The sequence below is a fragment of the Chrysemys picta genome, chromosome 24 (assembly GCF_011386835.1).
Source record: "Chrysemys picta bellii isolate R12L10 chromosome 24, ASM1138683v2, whole genome shotgun sequence".
NCBI lineage: Eukaryota > Metazoa > Chordata > Testudines > Emydidae > Chrysemys > Chrysemys picta.
The window spans coordinates 5,837,857-5,851,785 of record NC_088814.1 but is presented as its reverse complement, the minus strand read 5'-3'; the positions used below and the strand labels follow the sequence as shown (position 1 = coordinate 5,851,785).

At 46.3% G+C, this 13,929-nt stretch overlaps 1 protein-coding gene across 4 annotated transcripts in view; it reads left to right on the top strand.

Annotated features, from left to right (window-relative positions):
* Positions 1–13,929, top strand: part of SKAP1 (src kinase associated phosphoprotein 1) — a 232,077-nt gene that overhangs the window by 36,700 nt on the left and 181,448 nt on the right. For all 4 annotated transcript variants that reach the window (XM_005301890.4, XM_042844521.2, XM_065577994.1 and 1 more), the window contains exon 4: positions 9,088–9,204. In XM_005301890.4, coding sequence (XP_005301947.2) covers positions 9,088–9,204 — 117 coding nt within the window. The remainder of the gene's footprint in view (positions 1–9,087; positions 9,205–13,929) is intronic.

The window sequence follows — 13,929 nt, the reverse complement described above, 5'->3', positions numbered from 1 at the left end:
GGGACCATTATGATCGTCTAGTCTGACCTCCTGCACAGTGCAGGCCATAGAATCTCACCCACCCACTCCTGTAACAAACCCCTAACCTATGCCTGAGTTATTGAAGTCCTCAAATCGTGGTTTAAAGACCTCAAGGTGCAGAGAATCCTCCAGCAAATGACCCGCGCCCCCCGCTGCAGAGGAAGGCGAAAAACCAATCTTCCCTGGAGGAAAATTCCTTCCCGACCCCAAATATGGTGATCAGTTAAACCCTGAGCATGTGGGCGAGACTGACCAGCCAGCACCCAGGAAAGAATTCTCTGTAGTAACTCAGATCCCAGCCCATCTAACATCCCATCACAGACCACTGGGCATATTTACCTGCTAATAATCCAGTGTCTCTAGTTTTGTGCTAGTTCTCAGAAGTGCGTCTCTCCAGAGAGGTCCTTTTCATGCGCTGTCGGCATTACTGGCCGCCTACCCTTTCCAACTGGGGGCATCCAAATCCTCAAGTATGCGAGCATTCTGGGTAGCCGTGCAGGGGCTAGTACTGGTTTGACTGGGCTCTTCTGTGAAAGTGTGGGGAGTGCTGAATGCCAAACAGAGCATAGGAAGGAGGTGGGGAGTCAGTGAGCTGGAGAGGGAAGGAAAAATGGAAGTAAGAAAGGTCTCCTGAGCTGAACCTGAAAAATGCAGTTTGGTTCAAGGGAAGGGAACATGGTCTGTGTACTGGGTCAGGAGATTTCAGGTCTGTTCCCGGCTCTACCGCTGACTCAGAATACCTCTACGCTGCAACAAAAGACCCGTGGCTGGCCCGGGATCAGCTGACCTGGGCTGCAGGCCTATGAAGTTGCAAGGTAGATGTTCGGGCTTGGGCTCAAGCCTTGGCTCTGGGACCCTTGCCCCCTCGCGGGGTCTCTGGGCTGCAGCGTGAGCCCAAACATCTACACTGCTATTTGATAGCCCTGCAACCCAAGCCATCTGACCCAGGCTCCGAGACTTAGTGCCGGGTTTTTTTTTTTTAATCACCGTCTAGACGTTCCTGCTCCATCTGACCTTGAGCAAGTCATTCCCCACCCTCTGTGCCTCAGTTTCCCTTCTGTAAAATGAGAATAATGCCTTTTAAAAGTGTTGTGGGGCGTAATTGATTAGTGGATAGAAATACGAAATTGTTAGAAGACAGTTTGAGCCCTTTAGTTTGCCTGGAACTCTTTTGCCCTTCATGTGTGTGTTTAACATGTCATAAACTGCAGAATAAAATCCCTTGGTTTTACTTGTTTATATCCCATGGGAATCTTCTGCTTTGCTAGGTTTCATGCTCTCTTAGCAGGGCTGATGTGAGCCATGCGTCCCCTGTTCTATGGAACTGCTACCCACTTGAGAGGCAGAGTATACACTGGCTTTAGGGAGGGTGAAAGGTTGCACAACAGAAGAGCTATGGGGAAGAAACTGGGGAATGGGGAAGCTTAGGAGGAAGGCAGATTTGGGGAAAGAAGAAGAGAGGGGAAACTGAGCGAGGAATTCAGCTGAGGAATGGAATTGGAGGAACAATCTGTGCTTGTGGAAGGATGATGTACAGTTATTGAGGTGGTTTTTATTTTTATTTTTTATTATTATGATGCCCTGAGACTTTTGGTAATCTGGGCCCTATCTCCTCTTGCTTCACCCCGTGTTTGAGAATGGACAGGCAGGAACATATCAGGACATGCATTTGGTTGGAACAAACCTTGTCCAGTTACAGAGTTGCCCTGGATGTCTAGTTAATTAGCTTGGCAAACAAAGGCTGCCGTTACAAATTTCTTGTCTGTGTTTTTTTTTGTATAAAAACAAAAAAATACCCAAACAAAGAAATGTGGGAAGGTTGATTTGAGCATCCGTTAAGGGACAGTCCTGATATTTGGGGCTTTGTCTTATATAGGCACCTATTACCCCCCCAACCCATCCCGATTTTTCACACTTGCTGTCTGGTCACCCTAGGTCCCTGCAGCAAGATTAAACTTCTAATGCTATTTGCAGGGGCTGTATAGGACGAAGCCTGGCCTATGCTAAAAAGTTAAGCCCGCCCAGCTATGTCACTCAGGCATGTGTGAAAAATCCACACCCCTGAGCGGTGTTGTTAAACCAAGGGGGATTACCTACGCTGATGGGAGAACCCCTCCTATGGGTGTAGGTACTGTCTACACTGCAGTGCTTTAGCGGGGTGGTTTAGCCCTGCCACTGTAGCATTTTAAGTGTAGACAAGCCGTGAGAGAGATCATGTGGGAAACCGGAAAGAGAAGACCCGACAAATCAATAACTTCCAGGTTTTAGCGTTGGGTTTTATTTAGTCATCAAGCGTGTGTCTTGGCCATGTGACAGACAGAATTTTAACCCCCGCCTGTTCTGAGCCTTGTCATCGAATTTTTGTTTTGTCTATGTTCCACTGTTTCAGTTTGCAACACTAGAATAGCTTTTGATCCAGTAAATATCCAGACCTTCTGACTTTGGAGGTGTTGGCGGATAACAGAAGTGGTTTTTGTGTCCCTTATGCAGGGCTGGGATTTCCTACTTGGAGAGCTACAGTTTGCTTTATGAAGGGTGCCCAATCACTGTTGCATTGTCTGATTTTAAAAGAAAGCAACAAACTTCCTGGCATTCATAATCAGGCTCCGAAGGGGTTAAAGTCTTGTCCACTGTCTTTCCCCCCCGCCCCCATTATTGGTTCCTTTTTTTGCTACCTAAGATGATGCTGCACGCTGCAGCTCACCCTACTGGCCATACATGACCATTGCAGCATGGAAGAACCTATTCTAGAAGAGAGAACTTTTTTTTTAATTGGCTAGCACTTAACAGTCTGCAAATCAGTCATGGAAGAGTTACCTCTTGCCTCATGAATATTCAGCAGGGCTGCCCTCCAGTTACAGAATTCCCAGGCATCGTAGCAATGAACATTCTGGAAAATAATAAGTCCGAAGTTAGTGTGTTTCTTCCACTTTCTGGTTGTTTTAAACGTAAGTGGCATTTTAGTAGTCCATTAATTTGCATGTGATTAGCAAACTGGGTATCGAATGAACAGAATTAATCTTGGATTGTATAGGCTTCTGGCCCACCAAATCCTGTGTGAGGGATGTCTTGAGTTGCACCTGACTCTAATACAGTGAGGTGCTACTGTCCAGTTGGTAGGATGAGACGTATGGATTCTCGTCCACCACTGGCTCAACTGTGTTGCCCCGAGTAAGTTAGTTAACTATCTGCCTCATCTTCTCCACTATGTGGGAAATGAGAATATTTATAAAGCTAGATGATGCGTTTTGAGATTGAGATCAGAAGTCCTAATTATTAGAATTTAATTAAATCCTTAAATAGCTCTGTCATTGGTCGGGCCGGAGAAAAGAGGAATATTTGTCAGGGACTTACAGAGTAATCTACAATAGACAAAGAAGCGGTAAGGGCCAGATTTGCAGGTAGATGTAACGTAACCTTCCATTTTTATGTCGTGCACCTAGACACTGTGGGGAGGAACACATCAGAAATGCCTGTGAATAGAGGTGTAAAACAGCATTGTGTATCTCAGCAATAAAAAAAAAATCCACACCAGACCTCCGCTACTCACACATTAATCAGAAGAGCTAACCACGCAAATCCAAATGGGTATTTAGGAGCTGACGAAGCCTCTAAGACGTTGAGTAGGAAACGCCATACATTTTCTAGTACATCAATGTGTTCCAAAAGGTATATCATTTATACTGACAATGTCGACCGAGCCTAAGCATCAGCATTGCAACTGTGAAGCCATAATATATTTACGTGTGAATAACATTTACATGTGTGGGTACATCTGTGCTGCTGGATTTCCACGTGATACTCCATAATTTAGGGGAGCGATGGTAATAGGGGATATTAAGCCAGCGTATTGATATTTCCACAGCTTTGCTTTGGGAAGTGCATTACGGCTAAATTAGTCCCTGAAAATCTGGAGATATTAACACTGTCGAGCATGAAGGCAGATGGGATTTGGATCAGAGACCTTTATTTGTAGCGTGATCCGGAGGACTCGTTAGTTTTAAAGCAGGAATTTTGTTTCCTACAAGCACTTGAATATTAACTGGAGTCAGGGATTTTTACTTCCTCTGGCGTGTGCTAGTCCATCATAAAAGCATAAACAGAATTTGGTTGATTTTCTTCTCTCCTAAAAAGACACTTAATGAAACTCCAGGTACATGGATAAAGACCTTCATTGAAGGGGAAACCAGCTTCAATCGGTACTCCCATACCAATCTGCTGTACATGTGAATGCGTTTTTCACTGTGAAACCCTCTCACGCCTTTAGAAGATAAATCAGCCTGTTCCTCTTCCCACACGTGCCAAAAGGCACCAGCTTGGCTTTTTATACCTCAAACTAGTGTCGCTTTAAAAACGTCTCTCCCCGGTTCTGCTCTGTTTTTTTTTAATTTCTCTTCACCTGGGCCCACTCCGGCAAGGCCTTGTCCGAACAGCAACACTCGGTGCTTTTAGTCCGTCGCTCTCAAAGCAGCACCCACGTTTTACAGATAGGGAAACTGAGGCACAGAAGCTCTTCCCCAGCGTTGCTCAGCAAGATGGACCAAAGCTGGGATGAGAGCATAGGTCTTCTGGCTTCCAGTCCAGGGCCCCCTCGTCCACTAGAGCACACAGTTTGCAGTGGGGTGCTAGACGCTTCCTGTAGGCCTCGGTCCTGCTCCCAGGCAGCATTTTATTAACACTGTGCGGGGCCCCCTCCATGTTCCCTGCTCATTGTTGTTTTTACTTTGCCCATGTTCACTCAGTACTTTCGGTCCCCGCACCGTGCCCCAGGGCGTGCGATCATGCATATCTCTTTCAGGGCCTGTCCTAATACGACCAGTTAAAAACCTATCGACCTTCATTCACACTGAGCCCGGAGGGTCTGCCAGATACTGCAGCGCGGTAAATGCCAGGCCTAGGTGAGGGCTGCCTGCTGTCCAGCGGGGACCCGACGTAATTGACAGCAACCCGAACTGACACACGCTTCTATCTGGGGCCTCCACAATCAGAGCTTGCCGGCACCGTTCGCTCTCCCGCCGGTGATGCTACAAGTTGCCGGAGACAGGATCTTTCCCCACCGCGCTCTGCTTAGAATCAATATGCCCAAAGAACCATCTCTCCATTAATCCTCCATCACACCTTTGGGCCGCTCTTTGCGTTGCCGCAGAAGACACAGCCGCTGTGTAAAATGTAAGCCAGCTAATCGCTGGTGCAATTTGTTCCTTTTCTCTCCCCACCCCACCCCCAATAAGAATCGGAGGCAAGGTACAGTATTTAGTGTACTCAGCGCAGTCAAATGCGCCATGGGACCTGCTGCGGGAAACGACAGCCCACGGGGTCCCTATTGTTCTTTCCCTCCGAGTCCGACTTACTTTTGCTTATGCTCCAAAGAGTGATAAGTGGGGGAATTTTACTGAGGGTTTGGGTAGAAAGATAGAGCTGCTCTGTGTCAGGTGCATGACAATTATTTGCTGGGATTTCTGTGCTATTTGGTTTTTATTCCCTGTTTCTTCATTAAAGGCTAATGAGTTTTTTCTTCGTTCAGGAACAATAGCTTGGCCCCTGACAAGTTGTTCGAGTTTTTTGGGTTTTTTTTTTTTTCCTGCTTGGACTCAACTAACTGTTGCTGCTCCATAAACTCGACGGAGAAGTGAATTAAAGTGCAAGAACTTTACTCTCCTAATGCAAATCCAAACAGAAAGAGGAAGTAGCTTAACCGCCCTCCCCCCCCCCAAGGCAGTGATGTATGTTTTGTCCTTTGAATCTCAACACAAGATGTGAAAATATTCTCAAAAACAAACATTAAAATGAAAGGCAAGCCAGGCTTTGCGTCTTTGTTGGCGGGCATTACGGTAACCAGCTAGCCATCAGGACCCCATTATGGTAGGCACTGTCCATCTGTATCTCGGTCTAAGCCCATACATATTTGTAATTGTGCGGTTTGGCCCGGTTTGCCCAGGCATGTGAAAATCCGGTGTATATTCCCGTTTGTGAACGTAACAAGGAATGATGTGTGTCTAGCAACACCACCTCTAGATGATATCTCATGACACAACACACGTCTGTTAAACGTTATGCAAAAAACAGGTCTTCCTGTGGCAGCCCCAGAGCCTGATCTTGCAGTCCTTGCTCACGCATGCAGTCCTTCCTTGTGCTGGTAGACCCCATCATTTACATGGGACTATCCCTGTGAATAAGCCCTTGTTTTTGCAAATGGCTTACTGCACTGATGCAGTGATGCATAGTACGCTCATTTCCAATGAGCCTAGCTCACGCGGCTACGCTGCCTCTCGGTATTTGCAAACCATAAACAGTTTGCTCGTTATCACAATGATGCTGCACCTGTATCTCATTATAGGAGAGCACCTGTTACCTTGGTAATTGTTTCAAAAGCCTTTTTTTTTTTAAAAGAGTATTTTGGCTTGGTTGAAAGGAAGCATTCTTTTAACAGATCCGTGGGCTTAACCATAGTGGCATATTCACCGTGTCTCTGCAGCGACGTGAGTCACCGGCTTTGTCCCACTGCAGCGCAGTGTTTAGGAAGATTTCTCGTTAGAATAAACTCTCAGCGGTTGTGCTCTGCCTAGAACGACGTGATGTTGCCGCTCGGTAGCAATTTTTAACCCGTTCTCTTTTAACACTTGAATATCGGTAGTGCCTTCTTATCCCAGGGTTCCGAAGCACTGTCCTAAAACGGGAAAGCGCGGGGGAGCTGAATGCTAAAGTGACTTGCCCAAGGTCACTCAAAGAATCGGTGGCATGTTTGAAATAGAATCCGATCTCCTGCCTCTAGCCGATAGACCACACCACCTCTCTGTAGTGTCTGGCCAGTATTTGGTATATGGGAAAGGTAAACAGTCTACCAGTTTGTGTTCTGCTACCTCTGTCATGCAGTTTCTCCTTGGTAGGGTATTACTCTCTCAAAGCCAATAAACACTGCAAATCCTAAAAGCAGGACCGCATCCTTGTGCAGTTGTGGGGTGGTTTTTGGTCCCTGTATTGAATTCGCTCGCCACTATTTGAGTATTGAAAACACGCGGATGTAGGACTGACAGAAGGTATGTCAGGAAGTAGGACTGGCCAAAGATGTAGCAACTGTATACTACTTTATAGCTCTTAATAGCAAACAGAAAAAGAGATGGGTTTGCCTAGATTTTTAAGGCCAGAAAGGACCCCTGTGATTGTCTAGTCTGACCTCCTGTATAATGCAGGCCCTGAATTAAATGCCAGTTTGAACTAGATCATATCTCTTAGAAAAACATCCCGTCTTGATTTAAAAGTTGCCAGTGATGAAGACTGCACCGCGACCCTTGGTAAAATGTTCCAGTGGTTAATTTACTGCACTGTTAAAAATGTACAGCTTATTTCCGGTCTGAATTTGTCTAGCTTCAACTTCCAGCCACTACATCTCCTTACGCCTTTGTTTGCTTGATTTGAAAAGCCCATTATCAAATATTTGTGGATACTTATGGACTGCGATCAAGTCACCCCTTAACATTCTCTGTGCTAAGCTAAATAGATTGAGCTCCTCAAGTCTAACACTGTGTAAGGCATGTTTTCTAATCCTTCGTGGGGCTCTTGGCTGAATCTCTAGTGGCTTGAGCAAAGGTCTGGGAGCCAGGAACTCCTGAGTTCTAATCCCAGCTGTGATGCTGATGTGGGGTCAAAGTTTTAAGAGTGCAGTTTTTCAAGTGCCTACAATGGCAACCAAGTGTTCCAAAGCGCCCAGCACCCAGTGTGACGCTCCTGAGTCAGATTTTCAAAAGAGCGCAGAACCAATAGGCTAAATTCTCTCTTGAGGGGAGGAGGAGGGGAATTGGCCCCTGATTTTGGTGTTTGAAAGGGACCTGGGCACCCTTGAAAATCTGATCCTGAATGTGGGTGCTGAGCGCGTTGGAAAATTCGGACCTTAATTTCTCCGTGCCTCAGTTTCCCCATCTATGAAAATGTGGGGTGAGACCTGTGGGTGTTTGAGGATTAGTGGAATACAAACTGCCATATAAATGCGGAGTGTGATTTTATTTTTTTCTTCAGCTGCTGCTTCGTGCACACCTCTCCTTCCCAAACCCGTCAATGCGGTTTCACTGCTTTGGTTTCAAATCACCGGGCACAAATCTCTCCATAGTTTGCGGAGAGAAATGTACACGGTGTTGTTTTTAGCAACGTAGTGTTTGAGCTCATATTAAAATCAGTTGAAAACCCCCTTCTCATTGTTTGGCGTGTGTTGAATGAATTGTGCAGCTGACTTTTTGTCCTGTGTTTTTACACTGTGTGTGTGTGTGTGATTGTGTGTGTGTTTCCGGGAGTCTTCAGCTTCTGTCTGCGGTTATCAGCATCTTCCTTCTACAAAGAGGCCTGTTACAGCACCATCTATCTTACAATTTTATACTGCCACTCATCACCGTGGTATCTGAGAGCCTTCCATGTAAAATTATCAGCAATAACAAAGCCCCGCATGGACAATCCACTCTGACAGAATCAAATATACAAGCACTGTGTTGCACCAACACAAAAGTATTTTGCTTCAGTTCATTTGCATATGGTATTCTGCCAGTGTGGGTAGTTGGTCTATAATGTGTTAAGTTTTTCTAGCACCTCTCCTTTGAGATTCAAAGTCTTCTATATAAGCATTAAAGGTCTAAACATCCCTGTAAAATGGGGAAATTGAAGCCCTGAAGGGGAAAATTTTACTTTCCCAAATGTGGTGTAAGGAGGCCGTAGCAGAGCTGGGGCTAGAACTCGGGTATTTTGACTCCCAGTCTTTAGCTACAAGACAGACCTTCCTGGCCTACTGCTTCTGCAGGTACCAGGGCCATATGCCTATGGGGGCATACTCTGCCCTTGGGGTGCATGCACCCACACACAGTGCCCATAAATGTCAGCATGCATCAAACCGAGGATATACCTCTTTGTTCCCACAGTCTGATCTGACGTCTTCTGAAGTGCTTTGGAATTTGACAGTGGCCAGAAGATAGTTGGGAGCAGCCCGGAATAATTTCCACCATAGGAGTTGGGGTGGGGCTAGGGGCGTGTGTTGCTTTCCACTAAAATCAGTTCACTTCTTCACCTCTTCTCTTCCCTTTCCAGGAGGGGATCAGGCTGATGCTTACTTCGGACAGGACAGCTTTGATGACAACCAGAGCTGGAGTTTCGTCCCTTCCACTGTGTCAGATGCGTCGCTTGCATCGGATTACCAGGATGACGGTAAGAGCGTCTCCACTTCCCGCAATCCTTTGCTGTGTCGTGTTTGGAAGGATAGCCTGAATCTGGTCTATTTTTCCACCCTCTTCCCTCTCTAACTTTACATGCTGCCATCGTTGATGGGTATCCTCTCTCTGTTAAGGACTAGCTGCTTTATCAACCTGTGTAAGTTCTACTGAATACATTTGGTACCTTTCCAAAATGAAAGGGACAAATCAGCACACCAGTTGCATGATTAAAAACCAAACTGTTTCTGTTGGAATCTGGAGCACAAGTGGTTTAGCAGAGCAGAACTTGCCCCAGTGGCCTATGGATTTCAAAAGTTGGAGTGATTTGGGGGGGCCTCATCCTTTTGTTGTTGTTGTTGTTTCCCAATTTGAGACATCTTAAAGGGCCCCGAGCGTCCGAAAGTGCTTGAGCACCTGCCTTCTGAAAATCAGGCCCCCTTGCGTGGCTCAGTTTGGGCATCCGCACTCGCGAGTCATGTTTGAAAATCTCGGGCCCCCTCTTCAGGGAAAGGCAGAGCTGCTTCAGGCTGATCTTTCGGGGACGAGCTGTCATGCAAAGGCTGGGCACGCATTCATTTGAGGCCATCCAGAAGCCGGAGTAGAGCATTACTCTTTGCACAGGAGCATCCGCTGTAGAAAAGTTTCAGGGACACTTGTCTCCGCTTGCAAGTGGGCGGCTTAGCCGTGAGAAACACGTGATGTGCCACTGAAATCAAAGCTCTGTAGTAAAGCTCACGTTATTCTAACTTTCCTGTCTGGGGCCATAGTCATTCCTGGTGTAACCGCATTGAAGGCTGATTGATTTTTTTGGTCCCCTGATGCTCCAAATCGGCTTCTTTCCGGATCTCTCATTTCCTCCCCTTCCTTAAACTCCCTAATATTTTTCTCCCCCTCTTAGGTTTCTCCTTCCTGCTTAATTTTCCAGGGCTTCATTCCCATCTGCCCACACACCTCCTGATCTTTCATTCCCTGCTCCTCCACCTTCCTGCACATCATAAGATAATCGATCCTCTTTTACTTGGGATGAGCTCATAAGCACGGATAACATCTGTGGTATGTGGCATTAGCCTCGTCGTGCAATGTGGGATGCTCTGCGTATCTGCAACTTCTACTGGCATGGGTCATAACATGAATGGGTTCATTACATTGACTGGAGACTGGGTTGGTTCAGTAGCTCACAAATAATTGTAGAGGATCACCGTCATGAGTAAAAGACAGGGAGTTTAGGTTCTGTTCGTATCATGTGTGTTTAGAAACTCTCTTTAGATATAAAACACACCTATATACAGCATGGATGAAGGGGAATACGACATAGATAATGGGTACCAGACTAAATGGGCATCGAAGGGTGTGAAGACCTGGGCATAGCCTCATGATGACAAGAGCGATCTCTTTATGAAATCTATTGTTTCTCCATGCATGTTTATTAAGCGTTCGCAAACGGGGGGAGGAGAGGGTTGCTTTGCTAACTTTGAGTGGTGATTTTGGGCAGCCGTAAAGGGCAAGATTTGAAATAACTCTCCCGAGATATGTAAACATTTGCCACCTCTGGAACTTTCAGACGCTTGAACATTTCAGACTTAGTGCAGGGATGCCCACGTGATGCTGGCATTGAGACCAAACTAACTGCTGCTACATTAGAACGAGTTACCTGTTCTTGGACTTCCTCCATAGCATGGGGCATGGGCAGTTTTATATTTTTTGGGTAAGAAGTTGAGCGTTTTTTTTAGTTTCGCCCTCCAACATGAACGATTGGATGTAGACCCTTGCCTGTGAATTGTTGGTGACCTCAGCAAATAGGTGAGCGGACCCCCACGGCGCTTGATCCATGGCCTGATCTGAGAGGGGTCAGGAAGCACTCTGCCACAATTGATCCTTCCAGACTTATCCAGGTGGCACAAATGGATGACTCACCCACCTGTCTGGGCAGCTGTATTTCTTGAGGAGTTGACACAATGCGCCTTTGTTAATACTGTCAAAGGCCCTTGTTTTAGATCAGTAACTTTGCATAGAGGTTGGCTTGGTCCCACATGCCTTTTCCGGGATTTGGAGGAGAATAAAGATGAGGTTAGTGGTGCCACATCCTGTTTTGAAATTCCACTGACTCCTGGGGACATTCTTGATGTACCTAGTTGGAGCCAGTCAAGAGGGACTCCTGCCAGATCTTTACCAGGAATAGATACAAAGGAGATCCCTTGGTAACCTCTTTTGATATAGAAGGATAGTTGTAATTACTCAGCTTCCCAGGTGGGTAACAGGGCGGCTGCTTAAAGACTATGGCTAAGTGTTAACCACCATAATGAAGATGTTTAGAGCTGGCATCTTCAAGGCGTGGTCAAGAGTCTCTATGGATCTCTAAAGGGGGTGGTATTGCAACACCTCAGATTGCTTCTGTCTGGCGAGCGCGATGCTGCGGATGGGTGGCTGGATTCGGGAAGCAACGTACTCTGCTGCGTAAGGTGCTGGACTATGACCTGGGACACTGGGTTCTAGTCCCACTTTGGACACCGATTTGCTGTGTGACTGTGGGCAAGTGGCTTCAGGTGAAATCTTCCAAAGTCCCATCGGCTTTGAGTGAGACTCGAGAGCCGAAGTCACGATTGAAAATGGGATTTAGGCACTTTTGAAAATGTGACCCTTTACCTTTCCGTGCCCCTGTTTCCCCTCTTACATTGGGTCTGTCTTGGCTATTTAGACCATAAATTCTTCAGGGCAGTAACTCTAGTCACTGTACAAACCCAGTGACCATGATGGGGCCCTGATCTCAATTGAGGCCGCTAGAGTCACGTCTATACTGCCTGCAGCGGCTAACCTCCCCATCCAGGTTGAGAAAATGATGTACAAGTAACTGTGTAGACAGCTCTTTGCAGTTGCAGCAAGGGCTCTGAAGCCCAGAGGGGAGTGGGCTTCAGAGACCGAGCTCCAGCCCAATTGACTGCAAGCCCCACTAGCCCAACCCTCTTGACCTGGGTGGGGAGGTTCGTTGCCATGGGCCCTAGATGCAACTGTAATGCAAAATCACTATAAACTACTTCTCGTCAAACACCGAGGGTGGGTGGTTCATACGTGGGAATAGCTCACCCAACAAACAGGGTTTGTCTACATTGCGAATGACAGTGTGATTGTAGCACAGGTAGGCATCCCCTGCTAGCTGTAATCGGGCTCACGTGGGTAACAAGGGTAGTGTAGACATGGCAACATGGGCTTCGGCACGGGGTACCAACCAAAGTACACTCCTGCAGGGGAGCTGGGGTACGTCCTTTGGTTGCTAGCCTGTGCCACCACGTCTGCATTACTATTGGTGCCCATGCTAGCTAGATTAAAGCTAGTATGGGCACATCTACCAGGATTGGTCACGCCTTCACCTGTCGTGTAGACATACCCCTGGAGGCTCTGGACTTGGCTGATTCCAGGACCACCTTTATGTCTCAGGTGCTGCTACCGTTCCATGACCTAGTAGCCACCGCGCACCTTCTAGCCCCCTCTTGCAACAATCGGAGGATGCGTTCCCAGGGACACAAACCCCGTGTAGATGACTAAAGACCACCTCCTCCCTTCTTCTTGCATTTCCAGACTTGCTAACTGGAAGCTATCAAGGCAGGAGGTTCTTCCTACTTAGTGATGGTGTTGGCGTCCCACTGCTTCCCAGTCTAAAATGTGGAGAAGGGGGTGAGAAGTGTGCCTCTGGCTGTTGGCTCTGAGCTGTCTAGTCCCACTTGTACCAAACTTTCCAATAAGCTGTGGAACCTTTTAAACTTCTCTGTTCTCCAGAACACGGAGCGTGATAGGAGAAGCAATTCTGCAAGTTGGGGATGACTTTATGCAATGAGCCACGACAGTGTTGTATAGGATCATCCCTAATGAGTGATTAAGAAGCTAATGTTTGTACAGCGCTTGGAGGCTGTGAAGCACTATATAAGTGCTAAGTACTATTATAATGATAAGTATTTCTGAGGAGACACTTTCCATGTAATGTATTCTACTCCTACCACTTCACGTTTTTTTTTTTACATGTTTTCTTTTCAGACTGATAGTTCACTTCATAGTCCAGCAATTTAATTTTAAGTTCAGTGTAAATTAAATAGATGCCAGAACTTTGAGGTATGCATTTATGTCTCATTAATATTTAGTATTTATCTTGCTTTTCATCCTTCCTTCTCTCAGGGCTTTAAAATGGTGGGGGAAGCAGGAGTATCCAGGTGGGGAAACTGAGGCCAGGGACGGAAGTGAATCAAAGTCAAACAGCGAGTCAGTGATGGAACTGGGGAAATAGATTTCAGCCTGACTCCTAGTCCCGTATCTTTATCCGCCAGACTACCGCGCCTCTCCTATCATGTCTGGTCTGGTTTTGACATTATGCTGAATATAAATGTCTTTATAGAATGTGTGTGTGTGTGTGTGTGTGTGTGTAATGGCAAAACGTCCTAGACATAAATTCTGCACGTTGGGCATCTTCTCTGCTGATATAAGTGATCCCAGCTCTCTTGACTTGAACTGAGTTTCACCCGTTTACACTAGCAGAGAAATTTGGCCCAACCTATTTACAAGTTGTTTCTCTTTATTCTAAATTATTTCCTTGTTTAAATACACAACTGGTTGTTTTTAGTGTTTTTGAAACACCACAAAAACCCATCTCTCTCTCTCTCTCTTTTTTTAGTTCTGAAAAAGCTTCGTCTGCCTTTTTTTAACCTGCAACTTTAAAAATGGCTTTGATTTTGAC